At 44.0% G+C, this 17,270-nt stretch overlaps 1 protein-coding gene across 7 annotated transcripts in view; it reads right to left on the minus strand.

The window, feature by feature from the left end:
- KIAA1549 (KIAA1549 ortholog) overlaps positions 1-7,460 on the minus strand; it is a 216,706-nt gene extending 209,246 nt beyond the window's left edge. For 2 of the 7 annotated variants that reach the window (XM_037879366.2, XM_037879344.2), the window contains exon 1: positions 1,145-2,024. In XM_037879366.2, the coding sequence (XP_037735294.1) occupies positions 1,145-1,421 (277 nt within the window). In that variant the 5' untranslated portion in view covers positions 1,422-2,024. Of the gene's footprint in view, positions 1-1,144; positions 2,025-7,285 lie in introns of those variants that run through there. The other 5 variants (XM_043541575.1, XM_037879354.2, XM_037879352.2 and 2 more) reach the window with 5 other exon arrangements.
- Positions 7,461-17,270: the final 9,810 nt, after the last annotated feature.

The following is a 17,270-nucleotide window of genomic DNA, read 5'->3' on the forward strand; positions in this document are numbered from 1 at the left end:
AACTACATTAGTTTCATTTAAACCGCATTTAAGCATTGACAAAATATTAACTTTCCATATAAAGTATGAACAGTAATCAGCTTCAGACAGTTGTCATCTCACTGCTAGGTTTACATTTTTTGTTTTAAAAATAGTTGCATACTAGACAAGGTTTTCTAATTTCAGCACTTTGTGGTTCCACACAGAAAACAAAACAATACATCTGGAATCCTGCAAATGCTATTACAAATTGATGTTGTGACATTTCCAAGTGTCAATACTATTCAGAATATCCAAGTATCTTTTGTTAAAAAACACAACCATAACAACAACACGCATGTACAGACTGCCCAACAATCCCTCCAGAAGCATGCAAGTTGTGGGAAATGTATTCACTGCATGGATTCCAAGAGCACATCAGCGTTCAGATGACATCATAGAAGACCGAAACACCGGATTACCAGACAGATTTAGAAGGATGGGGGGAAACTGACACCACTCCATATGAATTGCATCCTCAATTCTATGCTGATAGGCAGTCACTCAGCTACCTTGCTTTAAATAAAGCTGTCTGCTCATTTTAAGAAATTATGCCTTAACATTAAAAAAAAAAAATGTTTTCCAAAAAACCTTTTGGGGAGCACATTCTCTTTTTAAATCTCCAAAAAATATTTTGAAATTCCCTGTATAGAGCTTTTTTTTTTTTTTTTTTTTTTTACAATGACTTGCTTTCAGTCTTCCCAGTACACAAGGCACGAGGGTTTTGGCACAGAAGAACAGGAATGACCATATTCAAGTGTAGTTAGATACTGTTTCTCCCCCCTCTTACACCTTTAACATAAGCCCTGTCATCTCCGGGAGAAGGGAACAAACCTGTATCCCAAAAGTGCTTGCAGTAATGCTATAAAATGTTTTTTTAAAGTGAAGTATCCGTCACAAAATAGCCTAGAACAACCAACCTCACAGAGGCCTTTGGTACATAGCACAGAACAAATTAGAGCCCTGGCAAATTTTGCCATGAGTCCTCAGTACAAAGAAGCCTCCGTACAGCACTACCCGTAGGGACCACACCTGCAACCACGGGCAAGGAAACCCGGCACAGCATTGCTCTGTGCAAGGCAGAGGAGCCCACGGATGGGGCCTCTGCTCCCTTTTGTTTCCTCACCTGCCATCGGGGAGCCCAGGAAGCCCGGCACGGACAGCAGCAGAGGCAGCAGCACCGGGAGACCCGCTCGCAGGGCCGGGCGGCGGGCGGCGCACCCAGGCTGACCCGGGCACCAGCACACCAGCGTCACCAAAGCAACCATGAAGCATGTCATCCCATCCATGGCAAAGCGCAGCCTCAAGTCATCGCTGCCCCGCTGGGCATCCCCCGAAAGCCAGGGCTGGGCTGACCCCGCGGCTCCTCCTCGGCACATCCACCCCGCAGGGCTCACGTGCATGGGGCGGGGGCTGCAGCACCCCCTGCCCCCGCCCCCCCAAGGTAACCGGGGCAGCTGCCCGGCGCAGGGGCGGTGGAGAGCGAGGCGGGGTCTCACAAGGGGAAGGAGAAGGGGGGTAGCACGACAGCCCCGGGCGCAGGCGGCGAGCGCTCGGAGCAGCGGGGCAGCAATCGCCCCGAGGGCAGAGGGGCTCCTCCTGCCGGCCGGAGCTCCCGGTGCCAGCCGCTGCAACGAGGCTCCCTGGCTCCTGCTGCTGATGGCCCGTCTCGGCTCCTCACGTGGGTCGGGGCGGCGGCGGCTGCTCTGTCCCAGCCGCCGCGGCGGGCCCCAGCTCCTCCCGGAGACGCGCCGAGATCCCGCCGGGGGCCGGCCCAGAGGCGGGGAGCGGAGCGGAGCGGGGCGGCCCCGCACCTGCGTGCCCGCGTGAAAGGGAGGAGGAGGAGGAGCGCGCGCGTGCCCGCCCGCGTTCTGCGCCGGGCCCGGCTCGCGCCCCGGCTCCCCGCGCGCGCGGGCACAACGCAGAGGCAGCCAGGGCTCCCGCGCACCACCGGCCCGGGCAGCCTGGCGCGCGCAGGGGGCGGGTCAAGGCCCACATGGGGGGGAGGGAGGTGTGCAGGGGCGGGGCCGGAGGAGGAGGCCTCTGACGTCGCCAAGCTTCGTCTCCTGTTGCTGTCGTCTTTGGAATTGTTCGGGCGGTGCGCAAGGAGCGCTGCCCCTTCACAGCGTGGGTGGGTGGGGAGGGAGGCAGGTGGCCCCAGTGGAGTTCCCACTCAGCTCTAAGGTGATGGGAGGTGAGAATCGAGAAGCAGCTGTCTGGCCCTCCAGGCTGGGATAGGGTGTTAGGCTGCCCGCCTGTCCTCGAAAGAAGAAGTTAACTTCCAGAAACATGAGGGGGGCGGGCCTGGGCTATGCCAGAAACGTAGGTTGCTCTGGCTACTACAAAAAACAATGAGGAGTCTGGTGGCACCTTAAAAACTAACAGATTTATTTGGGCATAAGCTTCCATGGGTGAAAAACCCACTTCAGCTGCAACTGCTTCTGGCTACGGGGTTACTCGAGGGTGGTTCCGTTGACCTAAACCCCTGGTGTAGGCAGGGCTAGGTCAGCAGAGGAGTTCTTCCATCAATCTAGCCCCTGACTCTCAGAGAGGTGGATCAGCTACTGTGATGGAAGAATAGGGGAGGGATAGCTCAGTGGTTTGAGCATTGGCCTGCTAAACCCAGGGTTGTGAGTACAATCCTTGAGGGAGCCATTTAGGGAACTGGGCCAAAAATTAGGGATTGGGCAGTGGATTGGACTAGATGACCTTGTGAGCTCCCTTCCAACCCTGCTATTCTGTGATGTCTTTGAATCATGATTGGAGAACTAGAGGTTAGAGAGTGGATGGGTGAGGTTCTGTGGCCTGCAGGGAGGTCAGATTAAGTGACCATGAAAGTATCTGCACTAGAGCAGCACACAGCTGCTGTGCTAGTGTTGTGGCTGCAGTGTAGATGTGGCCGTAGTCGTTCCAACAAACACTGGGATACACAGGGATGGCGAAGCCTTGTTCATCCCTTAAATGGTGTCTTGACCGCACCAGAAGGATTCATATTCAGAAAACACAAAACACTTTTTGGTGGTGGAGTTAGTAGTTGCAGTCGCACAACCATGCCTTGTGGGCATCATACTCTTCCCAAAAGTAAGAGCTTAAATCCCTCAACCCAAATGTCAAAAAGCAGGGAATGTTGAGTGAAAGTCATTCTACTGTCCTGTACAGCCATATCTACGTCCCATACAGAATTTTAGAATTGAAATTATAAACATCAAACATGGGGGAAAACCAACATAAGAATGGCCATACTGGGTCAGACCAAAGGTACATCTAGCCCAATATCCTGTTTTCAAACAGTGGCCAATGCCAGGTGCCCCAGAGGGAATGAACAGAACAGGTAATCATCAAGTGATCCATCCCCTATTGCTCATTCCCAGCTTCTGGCAAACAGATCCTAGGGACACCATCCCAGCCCATCCTGGCTAATAGCCATTGATGGACCTATCCTCCTTGAATTTATCTAGTTCTTTTTTGAACCCAGTTATAGTCTTGGCCTTCACAACATCCTCTGGCAAGGAGTTCCACAGGTTGACTGCATTGACTATGCATCTTTAAAGGTTACATTTATCTGACAAGACACCCACACAACCTTAACTCTGCCCTCGTAAGGAAAACCATGAGAAACTCCCAAGAACACAGTACCTTACTCTCACTAACAAAATTAAAAAGGCCATTTCACCACAGCTTCTGATAACAGGAGTCCAATAATAATCTCAGTATAGTCACAGAGCAAATACAGCTGTCTAAAAGAGATCATGTTGGAACACTGAGCTGCCTCGCCTTGTTTCAGCTGCACAACCACAATTAAACAGGTTAACAATGTATCAGGGGATTTCCTAATGTTATTTTCCAATAGTTGACACTGTATGGGTAGAAATTTCCCAAGTGGTACTGTTGCAAAGACACTTGAAGCCTGGAAGCTCAGAATTTTGAGTAAAACACCCAGAATTCAGTGAAAGAGAAACATTAATACCCCCAGGAAACCTGCCACACTCATTTATTACGTTGAACATGGTTTGGTGGAAGGGGTGGGGAAATCCTGCTAGAAAATAAAAGAAAGAATTTTGGTCCTCTAATTGTCTTGCTTACTGTACCCAATAGCTAATGTAACGCCAATATTTAAGAAGGGCTCTAGAGGTGATCCTGGCAGTTGCAGACCAGTAAGTCGAACGTCAGTACTGGGCAAATTAGTTGAAACAATAGTCAGACACATAGAACATAAATTGTTGCGCAGAAGTCAACATGGTTTCTGTAAAGGAAGATCATGTCTTCCTGATCTATTAGAGTTCTTTGAGGGGGTCAAACAAACATGTGGGCAAGGGGGATCCAGTGGACATAGTGTACTTAGATTTCCAGAAAGCCTTTGACAAGGTCCCTCACCAAAGGCTCTTAAGTAAATAAAGTTGTCATGGGATAAGAGGGAAGATCCTTTCATGGATTGAGAACTGGTTAAAAGACAGGGAACAAAGGGTAGGAATAAATGTAAATTTTCAGAAGGGAGGGGGTAACTAGTGGTGTTCCTCAAAGGTCAGTCCTAGGGCCAATCCTATTCAAACGATTCATAAATGATCTAGAGAAAGGGGTAAACAGCAAGGTGGCAGAGTTTGCAGAGGATACTAAAGTGCTCAAGATAGTTAAGAGCAAAGCAGACTGTGAAGAACTCTCTGGTAGTTTGATCTCTATTCTCTTCCATATAATAGTTGGTGACTTTGCTAAACATGTATAGAATTATTTTCAGTTTCTCAGTATACATGGATGATAGGGCAACTTGGTGTCCTGTAATAATGTATGAATATTATATGTTCTGTCTGTCTGCCTGACTTTTGTAAAGGAGGTACTCTATGGATGAGTCATTAATTCAAGCAGGGGTTGGCTGTATATTGGAAAAAAAGACAGTAGCGTCAGATTGCCCCTCAGGTGTAGGTAAATGGGTGGCTATGCCAGCATTCATTTTGATGTCCTGCTTCTGACCCCCATTGAGCTCAGTGGAGCAGTTTGTAAACAAAGAAGAACCAGAGAGCTGGAAACCTAAGACAAAGGGCTGAGGGTTAGGGGGAGTCAAGTGACATTCTTGAAGGAGAGGGGTTGTGTAGAGTTGCTGGTAAGAAGTGGTTCTTACAGACACACATCCCAGAGGTCTGGGTTCTGGACTAATGAGGGACCTGCCTAGGGTCTCTGCCAAGGGATGGCATGGCAAGCCTGTAGGTAAGATAAACATGCATACAGGTCTTTAGTGTATTAAAATCCTCTCTCTTATTCTATGCTTTGTTCCTAGTGCAGAACAACAATATTTTAACAGCTACCTGGGTCACAGTACTTACCATTGGTCACAGCTCCTGAAGGGAAGATCCATTCAGATGAGTGCAAGGTACAGTAGCCCAAGGCCTAGTCTAAGAGTAGAAACCTATGAACATCATTTATGACATCATAGAAGAGATTCAAACTCAGAGCCTAGTTCTGATTTGACTTGTAGTAAACAAGTATAACATTCATTTCAGCACAGGTATTCCAGATTTACAATAGTGCGAGATCAAAATTAGGACCGCGAGGTTGAAAGCTTGAAAGTTTAGTAATGGAAGCTGAGGATGAGGGTGGCTTATTGGGAAACTAGTTTGGGGAATATATGGACTTATTTTGTAAAGAGGAAAGGATTTTTTGGCTAATTCTGCTGGGTCACTTCCATAACATGTCTATTTTCCCCCTGGTTTAGTAACTTGGAATGAAAAGACTACTTAAGTGGCCTAGAAATGACACTTTCTAACGAACTTAGATCCCCTTTGCCCAGAGAAAAGCTGAGTTATTATATTAACCTGCTATTTTGAACAGGGTTTTTCTTTTGAAGCAACAGCAGCTGTTACCACAGCATCTGACTTCCCGATTGGAAGGAGCAGGAGAGACACGTAGCCCAGAACCCACCTAAGTGTTGCTTCTGGAGTTAGCAAACCAAGATGCTGCAGAAACAAAAAGTAATTACTCAGTATTGATTAAAGAAAAGGAGTACTTGTGGCACCTTAGAGACTAGTATGCATCCGATGAAGCGAGCTGTAGCTCACGAAAGCTCATGCTCAAATAAATTGGTTAGTCTCTAAGGTGCCACAAGTACTCCTTTTCTTTTTGCGAATACAGACTAACACGGCTGTTACTCTGAAACCTCTCAGTATTGATTGTGGTTGATATGGGTCTTGCTTTTGCACATACCCCACCCCCAGCATACAACTAGTTCTGTAGTGAATAGCTTCATAGGGAGTATCTGGGAGCTTAGGGCTCATAAAAGGATGGTCTCCCAACATACACTTCTCCCTCCCACCAAAATAAATGTTAATGAAGGAACTGGATGTGTGAAAGGATTGGTAATAGCTTAAAGAACTCTCCATCTTCAAGGTCACCAATAAAACTAGATGAAAAAACTTTTCATCAAAACATCTTTACAACAGAAAATGGTTTTTCAATAAAATGGAAACGGTCATGAACTTTCAGTTTTCAGCAAAAGAAACTTCAGGTTTTCATTGAAAATGTCAAAAAAATAAGAGATTCAATTTTTAAATGAATTTTTTTTCCCACTGTGGGGAGGGAATTATAATTTCCCAAACAGCCAGTGCCCAGGTTGAATCCCAGATCTCCCCAGCTCCTCTTATCCTTCCCCAGCATTGCTCTACTTCAGGTACCTTGCTCTCAGGCAGATAACCGTTCCCACTCCAGGCCTAGAATAAGACTTCTACAGCTTCTGGCCCACAACCCTCTTATCAGGGCCAGCTGGACCCTGACTGAGCTGTCCACACCTGTGGTCAGCTACAAACTCAGGGTCTCACTGCTTTTCCCAGCCACAGCCCTCTCCAGGACTGCTTTTAGCAGCTGCCCCACTCCAGGCCCCAAAACAGGACATTAGCACTCAGTTCCCATCCCAAACCATCCATGCTCCCATTGCCCATGGTCACTTACTTCCCCCTCCCCAGAATCCTTCCATCCTGCTTATCTCTAGGTCTCCTTACAAGCCCTCCCTCACAGGTTCTCCCTGGGTTGTTTCCCCAGTATTCTGGATGGAGAGCCCTACTCCAGGTCTTACATTATCCCCAGTCTCTCTAGACTAGTGGTTCTCAAACTTTTGTACTGGTGACCCCTTTCATATAGCAAGCCTCTGAGTGCAATGAAAGCATAACAAAGTGCATCTATTCTCAGTCCTGCTTGTTTGGGACAACACAAGTAGGCATTTGCAGGATCAGGGCCTAAGCATGTTAATCGTTAATGTAAGTAGATCTAAGAGCTTGAGATTTACCTGTTTTAAAAGTTAGAATGGCGTGCACACAGGCCAGCTCTAAAACTCTCATCCAGTAGGGATCTATATTTTCAACTGCTGTTTCTGAGTTGCCTGGAGTAGTCTGGCTGAGCCACATTTGCAACTGCAAGGTAATAAGGAAGGGGCTGATACAGTCCCTTATTACAGAAATTTTTCAGCTGGGCCATGGGGGAGTCACAAAAGAGAATAAGCCTGTCCCATGTGAATAGTTAAGAAGGCACCAGGTGCAACTTCTGCTGACATTCAAAGTCATAGCTAGAAGGTTTACTGAAATGAGCAGCTGCATTCTCTGAACAAAAAGGCTTTTCCCTTCTGATTCTTTTCAGTGATATTTTACACAACATACAATTAAGGTCAGGTAAAGGACATGTTAATTAATGTCCCTCTCAGTGAAAACTACATTTTAGGCACTAAATTCTATATGGTTATTGTTTCTGAAAAAGTTTCACTTTTAAATTCCATTTGAGTCACCAATTCAGGGTCAGAATTTCTCAAAATAGTATCTGGACACGGTTCCATGTTTTTAATAAATGTTCTCCATGCAACTAGTGTTTAGAGGTCTCAAAGCTTAGACCAACTCTGCATCCTTTTAAAAACATTCATTGTATTTTATTCACTGGAAATATTTTACTTCATTTTGTGGTGTTACGATTTGCAAAAATTACACTAATAGCCCAATTTTATGTAATTATACTAATGCAAAACATTGTTAAATTGAATCCCCATTACCTACATCCTAATTCTCTGGGCTGCCTCACTTTCAGATTATGATCTAAAGTCTGCACATGAGAGAAAATGCTGTTATTGTAACATGAAACCCTTTCCCCCGTTATTTTTCCACCGTCTTTCACCACACAAGCTGTTTTTATTGTCTGCAGCCAGAGGCACACTGAAGAAATCCAATTTAGCATCATAGGCCTGCAGTGCATGTATTTTAGATAGGTTTTCTGTTGAATTATTGTGGTAACGACCCAAATCCTCTTGCACCATAATTGCATCTATAAATGTCTCTTGTGCTGCATATCTAAGACCAGAGTGTGGCTGGCCCTGCTTGGGTACATAAGGGGAGGGAGGAGAAAAGGCAGAGGGAGCATTTTCCCACTTTTATGCACCTGTGTAGGGGCCAGCCACAGTGGCTATAGCTATGCTCCAGCACAGAACTGGTACAGTCTCAGGCTAACTGCCCAAACTTGGACCCAGGATGTCAGGCAGGCTTGTACTCGGATTGCTAGCCTTAGTCCCTGCCCACACTGCAGCATACACCCTGCGATTTTTAGCATGCTAAATTAAGCTGAGCTAGCGCAAGTTTGTTTACCGTGCTGGGAATCACACCTCCCAGTTGCAATGTAGACATACCCAGTGTGGCTTTGGAGTGCAGGCAATGCACAAGGCTAGCACTGTGGTGATGCCAGCAGTATTGCCATTCCCAAGTCTTAAAAAATATTGAGAAGTGCTTAAAAATAATAAATGTGGGCTCTTTTTTGTTTAACATCTGGTTTTTGAGCCTTTAGGGTTCATGTTTTCCAGCTTTTCTCCAAGTTCATGAGGGCAAAAAACTTAATTTTTCTTAAATGAAAGCTCAGATTCTCTCAGAGTCACATGATTCTAGGATCTGGGACTTTCAGAAAAAACAGCAAATATCACAAAACTCATGAGAGATGGCAGCACTGTGCTAGTTTCCCCCCAAATAAAGTTAGGAAGCAGTCCTAACCTGGCACATGTGCTGCCTTTTGAAAGGGTAGGGGGACTTCCACTCCAATATGCACTTTCCTGATGCCCCAGGAGGATTCCTGGCTGACTCCCGCTGCAGTCCGTCTATGTCTGCACCCCTTCCCCAGTGCGTGGCTGGGCTTTAAAGGGACAGTCCAGCCACAATGTGCACAATCCTTTAGTTACAACTGTTTGTCATAGCCTACATACCTATTATTTGACTTCACACGTGTGCCATTTGAATGCTGTTTTGGTCTTCTATCTAGCCCATATATGCTTACAGGCATCCATGCAGGATTCTTTGCAGTGTATGACTTTTCACTCTGGGTGGGGCAAGATCCGCCAAGAGCTATGAGAATCCCTCCCTCCTGCCACCTGTACATTACTGAGCCCTTGCTAGCTCATAAAGTGAGAGAAAACCTGGGCACCTGCATGTCAGAGGTAAGTAACAGACAAGTTTACCAAGCTTGACCTCAACCTTGTATTTTTCCCATTAGTTTTATATTTAATGACTGAAAGCCTCCACTCTTCTACTCTTCATCTGTATGGTCATGGTGCAAACACAAGTGCACCATTCATACAGGTTGTTAATTCTTGAACCTATACATTAAACTAATGCAGGAGTCATCACGCAGAATTAGAGATGACCCTGAACCAGAATCCTGGATCTGTACACTCAAACACTGTCTGGGGGCAAAATGGGGATTATAATCCAAACCTGGATTCAAGTTTTAGAATAGGGATAATGGGCACACTGGAACCCAAGGCATGGACAAGCCCAAACTTTGCAGAAGGAGGGAGTTGAAATCCAGATCTAAATTTTTCAGATTCAGCCCATCTCTAATCAGAATGCTGTTCCAAACCAATCACTCGCCTAGGAGTCAGTCTCCCAAACACATCCTGTGATGAATTCTTCTGCATCTGGGATTTCAGATGCCCAAGGACATGAGCCAGGTCCTGTTGAAGTTAATGGGAATCTTTCTGTTCACTTCAGTCTGAGCCTGATAAAGTACTTAACCTATTGTGGAGTTTCAGTTAAGAACTGTACGTATCTCATGATCTGTACAGACCATGGGACTGTTGCATTTTATTATGCTGAAAGGAATGTATTATCTATCTCTGAAGAAGACCTCAGAAGAACTAAAATTAACCCCTAGAGCTGGTAAGAAAATGAGGGTTTTTTCTGTAGAAAATTTCAATTTTGGGGGTAAAAATTTGAGTACCAAAATAGTTTGGCCAAAAATTGAAATAGTTTGTTTCAGAAATGCTGCCAAGGTTCCTCACGGGAGTTGTAGTTTGGGTCCTCGTCTATAGTCTGAGCTTCTTAGTCAGACCATATGTCCTATGATGCACCATGGTCTCCCCTCTTGGAGAGGAGAGACAGTGCACCATGGGAGTCCCTTGCCAAGGAACATCATGGAGTCTGGCTGGGCAGCCCAGAAATGAGAATGAGGATGTGAGACACCTGAACTACAACGCCCATGAGGCACCACAGAAGTATTTCTGACTCTAAATATTTCAGTTTGAGGCCAAAATATTTCAGTACTGGAATTTTCGCTAAAAAAAGAAATTTTCTGTGGAAAAAAAGAGAGCTCACTTCTGTGTGTTTGCTTTACGTTTCATCTTCAACATGGTAATAATATATCTGATTCATGTTTGCTCTGCATCATCAGCAACTGATGACTTTGAAGGCTGACTTTAGCCAACAAGGTAGATTTCTTCTATCTCAGTTTGTCGAGTGTGCTCCTATTATGGTTCTCTCTTACATCATTGGAGATCCCGCTAAATTTTCTTCTCTTTACTACCCTCCTTTATCCATAGGACCTTATACTACTGCCACAAACCTCTCTTTCTGAGGACCAGAAACAAACTTTTACATACTTCCCTTTAGTCATTCAGGGGATCACTTGTGGTGCTGGTTGTCATAAAACTGCTCGGAGACTCTGACTGATTGTGACACCAGCCCCAGCAATTATTTAACACCAAGATCAGACAGAAATAAACAGACTGGCTGTCCTGATGCAGCAGCACCTCTTTCTCACATTACAGTCTGGGAGTTCTGTTAAACTGAATCTCTGGTTTCCACTGTATTAATAGGACTGCAAAGCATCTTGTTTTGGGATCCCTTTCAGGCCACCTGACTAACTTACTACACAACAAAAAGCAGTAAGCGCTAATCAAATGCCATTTACTTAATCTATTTCCACACAAAGTTATAGTGAAGTTTAAATGATTGTTAGTCCCAATTCTTATCTCACCTTTGCCAAGTTCATGTTATGTGTGTGCACACACATCATGCACATGTATCCACAAATACTTCAGTATTTTATTTTTAGAATAGAAATCAATACCAACAGCTTCTTAAGACCAGCCCTGTGACATCAAACCAGAATTCTCAACCTAGCAGTCCTTCAGTAACAAATCAGGGTACATGGTGGGGAAAAAACAAAGGAAAGAAAAACTTTAGAATGTAAGCAGATTTCAGTTTCATGCTTCCAAGGAATTATATAAACATTAAACAGTGAATTAAAAATGAAGAAAAACACATTCTTAATGCCCTTAAAAATCATAGACCATATATCACATTTAATTATGTGCATTTGAAAGAGCTACAACCTATGCTTTGTCACTAGAAATTTTTTTTACAATATGAAAAATTATATATATGATCATGATACTGCATTTAAATCCACTAGAGAGAACCCCTGGGCTCATACATGCAGATAAATTGCATTCATTAAACTTTGAATTCTTCAGCTACCCTTGGCTCACTAATCCATGTATCCAAACCCCTGAACAGCTTCAGAGAGCCTCAGGTTTTTTTAAACAATTTGCAAGAAAAATGTTCCTTCTGGGGAGAAAAGATGGCCCAGAGGTTAGAGCATTAGTTTGAGATGTGAGAGATCTGGGTCCAGTCCCCTATTCTGCAACAGACTTCCTGTATAACCTTGTGCAAGACACTCCGTTGGTGCTCAGTTCCCATTGCCACAATAATACTACTTCCCTACCTTACAAGGGTAAAGACTGTGAATCACTCAGATAATATGGTAATGGAGACTGCTATAAGTATCTTAGATAGACTGATTATGGCCTGGCATAGTGGGGGGAAAGGGGCATGGCTATAGAAAAGGGGGTGTCATTGGTGAATCATTTATGTTACATCTAATATTGCATTTTCAGCCCCCTGTAGCCATTAAATCAGTGGTTCTCAAACTTTTCTACTGGTGACCCCTTTCACATAGCAAGCCTCTGAGTGCGACCCCCCCTTATAAATTAAAACCACATTTTTATATATTTAACACCATTATAAATGCTGGAGGCAAAGTGGGGTTTGGGGTGGAGGCTGACAGCTCGTGACCCCCATGTAATAACCTCATGACCACCTGATGGGTCCGACCCCCAGTTTGAGAACCGCTGCATTAAATGCTGCCCTAACACTGAACAGGGGAAACAGTATGCAAAAAGCAGTCCTAGGACTGGGGCAACATAAATGAAAGTTTTAAGATACCTTTGCACATCAGTCTCTGACTTGTGCTCTGTGCATTTTGGCTGTACCTGAGGATTTGGCCCATAATCTTTTAACATCATAGATTGTAAGGTCAGAAGGGATTGTTATGATCATCTAGTCTGACTTCTTGCATAACACTGGCCATAGAACCTCACCCAGTGATTCTTGATTCAAGCCCAATAACCTGTGTTTGAGTTAGAGCCATCGCTATCAACCTTTTCCATACAGCAAGCCCATTTTCCAAATAGCAACCCCATGTCAGAACACACGGACTCCCCTCCCATAGATTAATGAGACCCTCATATCGAGCCAAAAAAGAAAAGGATGGTTGTTAAGACACCCTGAGCCTGTTCATAAACTCCTGGTTGAGAAAATGTAAATTAGAGCATATCTCTTAGATACATCAAAGCTTGATTTCCTGCCGCAAGCATCTGAGTGTTTTTAAGAGTTCTCGTCAACTTTAGTTCTCTTGTAAAAGAAGATGCACTCTTTGGATAGAGCTCGGTACAATAGCTTTCTAAGTACTCTCTCACTGTGCTGTTGCTCTTGATTTATTTTCTGGAATGGTCAGTTAGCATATTTTCTTTAGTCCAAGTCTTAAACCCACTAGAGCGCATAGGTCCATTGCAATAGTGTACCTTAGTAAGAACGTACAGCTGAAGAGCAAAAGCATGAATGAAAAAGAGGAGACGAAAATGCAGAGAAGAAAAAAATAAGTCGAGAGGGAGAAGGCAAAAATAGGATGAGAGAGAGAATATGTGAGATGGGGGCCTGTGTGCTGAGGGGATGCAAGCGGCCTCTCACTTACTTCGATATACATCAACAGTAACTCTATTAAAGTCAACGGAGTTACTGGTGTAAAATGGTTATATGAGAGAGGAAAATGAGTCCCAGGATCATACGGTGGGGGGAGGTGAGGAAGGGCCAACCACCAACCAAAACTATTACAGATGCATGTTTCAGAGTAGCAGCCGTGTTAGTCTGTATCCGCAAAAAGAACAGGAGGACTTGTGACACCTTAGAGACTAACAAATTTATTTGAGCATAAGCTTTCGTGGGCTACAGCTCACTTCATCGGATGCATAGAATGGAACATATAGTAAGAAGATATATATATATATATATACAGAGAAGGTGGAAGTTGCCTTACAAACTGTAAGAGGCTAATTAATTAAGATGAGCTATTATCAGCAGGAGAAAAAAACTTTTGTAGTGATAATCAAGATGGCCCATTTAGACAGTTGACAAGAAGATGTGAGGATACTTAACATGGGGAAATAGATTCAATATGTGTAATGACCCAGTCCATCAACTTCCACCTTCTCTGTATGTATATATATATATATATATATCTTCTTACTATATGTTCCATTCTATGCATCCAATGAAGTGAGCTGTAGCTCACGAAAGCTTATGCTCAAATAAATTTGTTAGTCTCTAAGGTGCCACAAGTACTCCTCGTTCTTTTTACAGGTGTTAGTAACAGGCTGGCTTAGGGTACTTATCCCCTTCTATATGCAACACAACAACAAGATAATTTAAAAGAAGAGAGGGTTTAATTTTCAAACAATATAAATAACATCAGATGAACAGGTAAATTCTTGGTGCAGAGGCAGATAACTAAAGCATTCTTCTGGGCACAGCTATCCTGGGGAGAGAAATAAGGTGGAGGACAATTAGTGGTGCAAACCCTGTTTCCCAGTTATGGAGTACTACCTCAGATCCAGTTCCTTCTTCATCTCCTGACCAGTGACTGACCTCCCCAGACTCACCGTAGAACTCTCTGGGTTTTTTGGTTGAGAGAGTGACCCAGTCCACTTTGAGCTTTGTTTGGAAAATCTGACCATTTCACCTGTTAGCTCTTAGTCTCTTTCTCTTTACTTTGTCACACCTAAGTGTAGTCCTGCAGGCTTTAGGTATCCCTAGATCCTCACTACTCCTAGTGAGTTCATTTAGCTGAAGGTTTGCGATCGTCCAGGTGCGTATAATCAGAAGTAATGCAATGAGACTATGTGTGGAGAATGAGGGAGATATCTGTGTTCTTTTTAATATCATATGTACCTCAATTTACCTGTTCAAGTCATCCTGCCTGACTGCATGGAATTAAATCACATAGGGGGAAACAAGACCACGACAGAGATAAGGTACCATCAGGAAGAACACCAAGGATTCTTAAGGAAACAACGGGGCAGCTATTAATTGGGGAATGTCCACCTACCTGGCTTGTATCAGGCCAACAGGTTAATTTTTCCCAGACCTGAGCCTAGGAACAAAAGCGGCATTAACCTGTTAAAGACCCCAGCCTCAAGAGGAAGAGGATGAGTGGGCAGCGGTGGCTGGAGATGACTCTCTGCCAGGGCTACACTGAGAGAATGCAGCAGGGTCTGTCCATCTGTTTCAGGCCAGAGTAGGGATGACTGGGCTGAGTGGAACGTACCCAAAACTTGCAAGGTAAAAATAAAGCTTAGGTAAGCCCTAGGTGTGTAGGCCTTTTGTTGTTTTGTCCTTTTGCTCTGTGTGCTGTGTACGTTTAGGTGAATAAATAATGGTTGGTTTTGAAGAAGCTGTTTTGAGTCACTTTAATCAGCTACTGTCTCAGGCTTCCAAATGAAAAGGGCTTACAGGTGTCAGACACAGTTGGGCCTGTCAGGTTAACACAGTTGGTAAACAGTGGGGCTGTACAGAGACCCATTCTAAGAGTGGTAGGACCACATGGTTCCACCCAGAGAGCGGTGAAGATAGTGAAACCTGTCACCAGAGGGGTGCACTCAAGAGGAACTAAAAGGGGTCTAATTTGAAGATAATCCTGTACATGTGAAACTGGGCAAAGGAAAACTTAGCTTGGATACCAAGAAAGAATTCCTAGTAGTGAGATCTATAGGACTTTTGAATTGTCTCCCATTTTGTGATGGACTACATAGCCCTGCAGAATACACTATAGGAAGAAATCCTTCTTTGGCAGGGATATGAACAAGGTGGCCTAACAGCTCACGAAAGCTTATGCTTTAATAAATGTGTTAGTCTCTAAGGTGCCACAAGTACTCCTTTTCTTTTTGCGAATACAGACTAACACGGCTGCTACTCTGAAATCCATCACTAATATCTATGATTACCAGCATCAAAAGTGCTACATAAATGTGAGAGCTCATTACTTCCTATAGAAGAAAAGCAACCCCCCAGAAAAGATCAGGTAAACCTGAAAGTGATACTGTCACTTGACCCCTGTATTTCTTCATTCATCTGGTTGCTCAGAGTGGTTGCCTGGCAACTGCTACACTGCTTCTGCCCATGCGCACAAAGCTTATTGTAAGGAACTGCATTTTGGTTTGCAGTGGCAGAGTGATCCCACTCAGTGCAGAAATGTTGCAGTCTTAACTTATAGCAGGTGTAAGCATATTAATCCAGGAAACAACACTGGAAGACAGAATCAAAAGAGCCATATATTCAATGCTTTGCCCGGGGCTTTCACTACAGTCCCACCCCACTCCTATTCATAGCATGGAATTGATGTCAATGGCTGTTGTGCAGCAAAACCCCTGTCACACACTATTCTGAAAATGTCACAGTTATAGAGAGACAGATGCTCTTTCGTCTGTGGGACCTGAGGACAAAAAGTGGTTTTATCCTGCAGTTGCTACTAAGTTTTTGTAGCTCATATGCTAATTATTCCTCGTTCTGAGGCCCCATTGAAATAGGACTATGAATAAATCCCAGTGATCTGAAATTCGTTTATGTCCCCCAAATAAAAACCAAATTTCACTTAGCCAAAACTCTGATTCTCTGAAGATTTTGGATACCCCTCCAAGTCATTCAGTTACTCAGAGTTCACCTGCTCTTGACACTGAATCCCCTATTTTCAGGGAGGGTGTTTACATATAACATTTTAACTAAGCCTTTTTCTTTTTAGAATAACTCATTTGTATTGGCCTTCAGCCAGGGAGCTACAAGGAGCTATGTAAAGCGACATGGAGACAGTGCATTTCACAGCAGGGCCATGGTGAGGTAGTGAAATTGTGGTATCAGCAAACTTATATACAGGGAATGCTGCAGCCGCCGAGAAATAGCTAACGATAGAGTAATGGTGACTGTGCCTGTATTTAAAGTTTAAACCGAAATTAGCTTTATGACAGCATAAGTAAAATAATCCTGTAAAGGGCTGAAATCTCATTAGCTATGGGATCTCAACAGTAAATAAGGAGCTGGGGAGAAATGTGGAGCCCATTGTAAAGGGGTTCTGTCAGATCAGTGCAAGGGTGACGATGTAAAGAACCCAGGATTTTACAAATAGTGTTTAATATAATGTGTGTGTACACCGGGCAAAATGAAGATTGGCTTTAAACTCAAATCCCAAATTCCTAGGGGGAATACTAGAGTAGTATATAGGTTTACAATAAACTTTTTGCCAACAAAAGAAGTGGTATTCTGGATGAATAGCTTTTTTTTTTTTAAAGTCTGGTTCAGCTTGTAGCTGGGTTTAGGAGGTAGTTCAGTCAGTTTGTTGCTTATTCAGTGGTGTATGGATGACTACAGCCTGGAATTGTGTCTTCAGTCTCAAATGTGATATGTCACAGAAGCTGAGCTGTGGCCACATTTAAGGCAACACACATTTATTATAGGTGGATTTTATTTAAAATAGCTGGAGAATAATACAGCCTGTGCACTGTGTAGTGCTACATTTATTTATATGTGTGACAGGTCAAGACTGAAAAGGAATATTTGAGAGATTCTTGACAGCCAATAGGAGCT

This window comes from Chelonia mydas, chromosome 1 (assembly GCF_015237465.2).
Source record: "Chelonia mydas isolate rCheMyd1 chromosome 1, rCheMyd1.pri.v2, whole genome shotgun sequence".
In the NCBI taxonomy this organism is placed as follows: Eukaryota; Metazoa; Chordata; order Testudines; family Cheloniidae; genus Chelonia; species Chelonia mydas.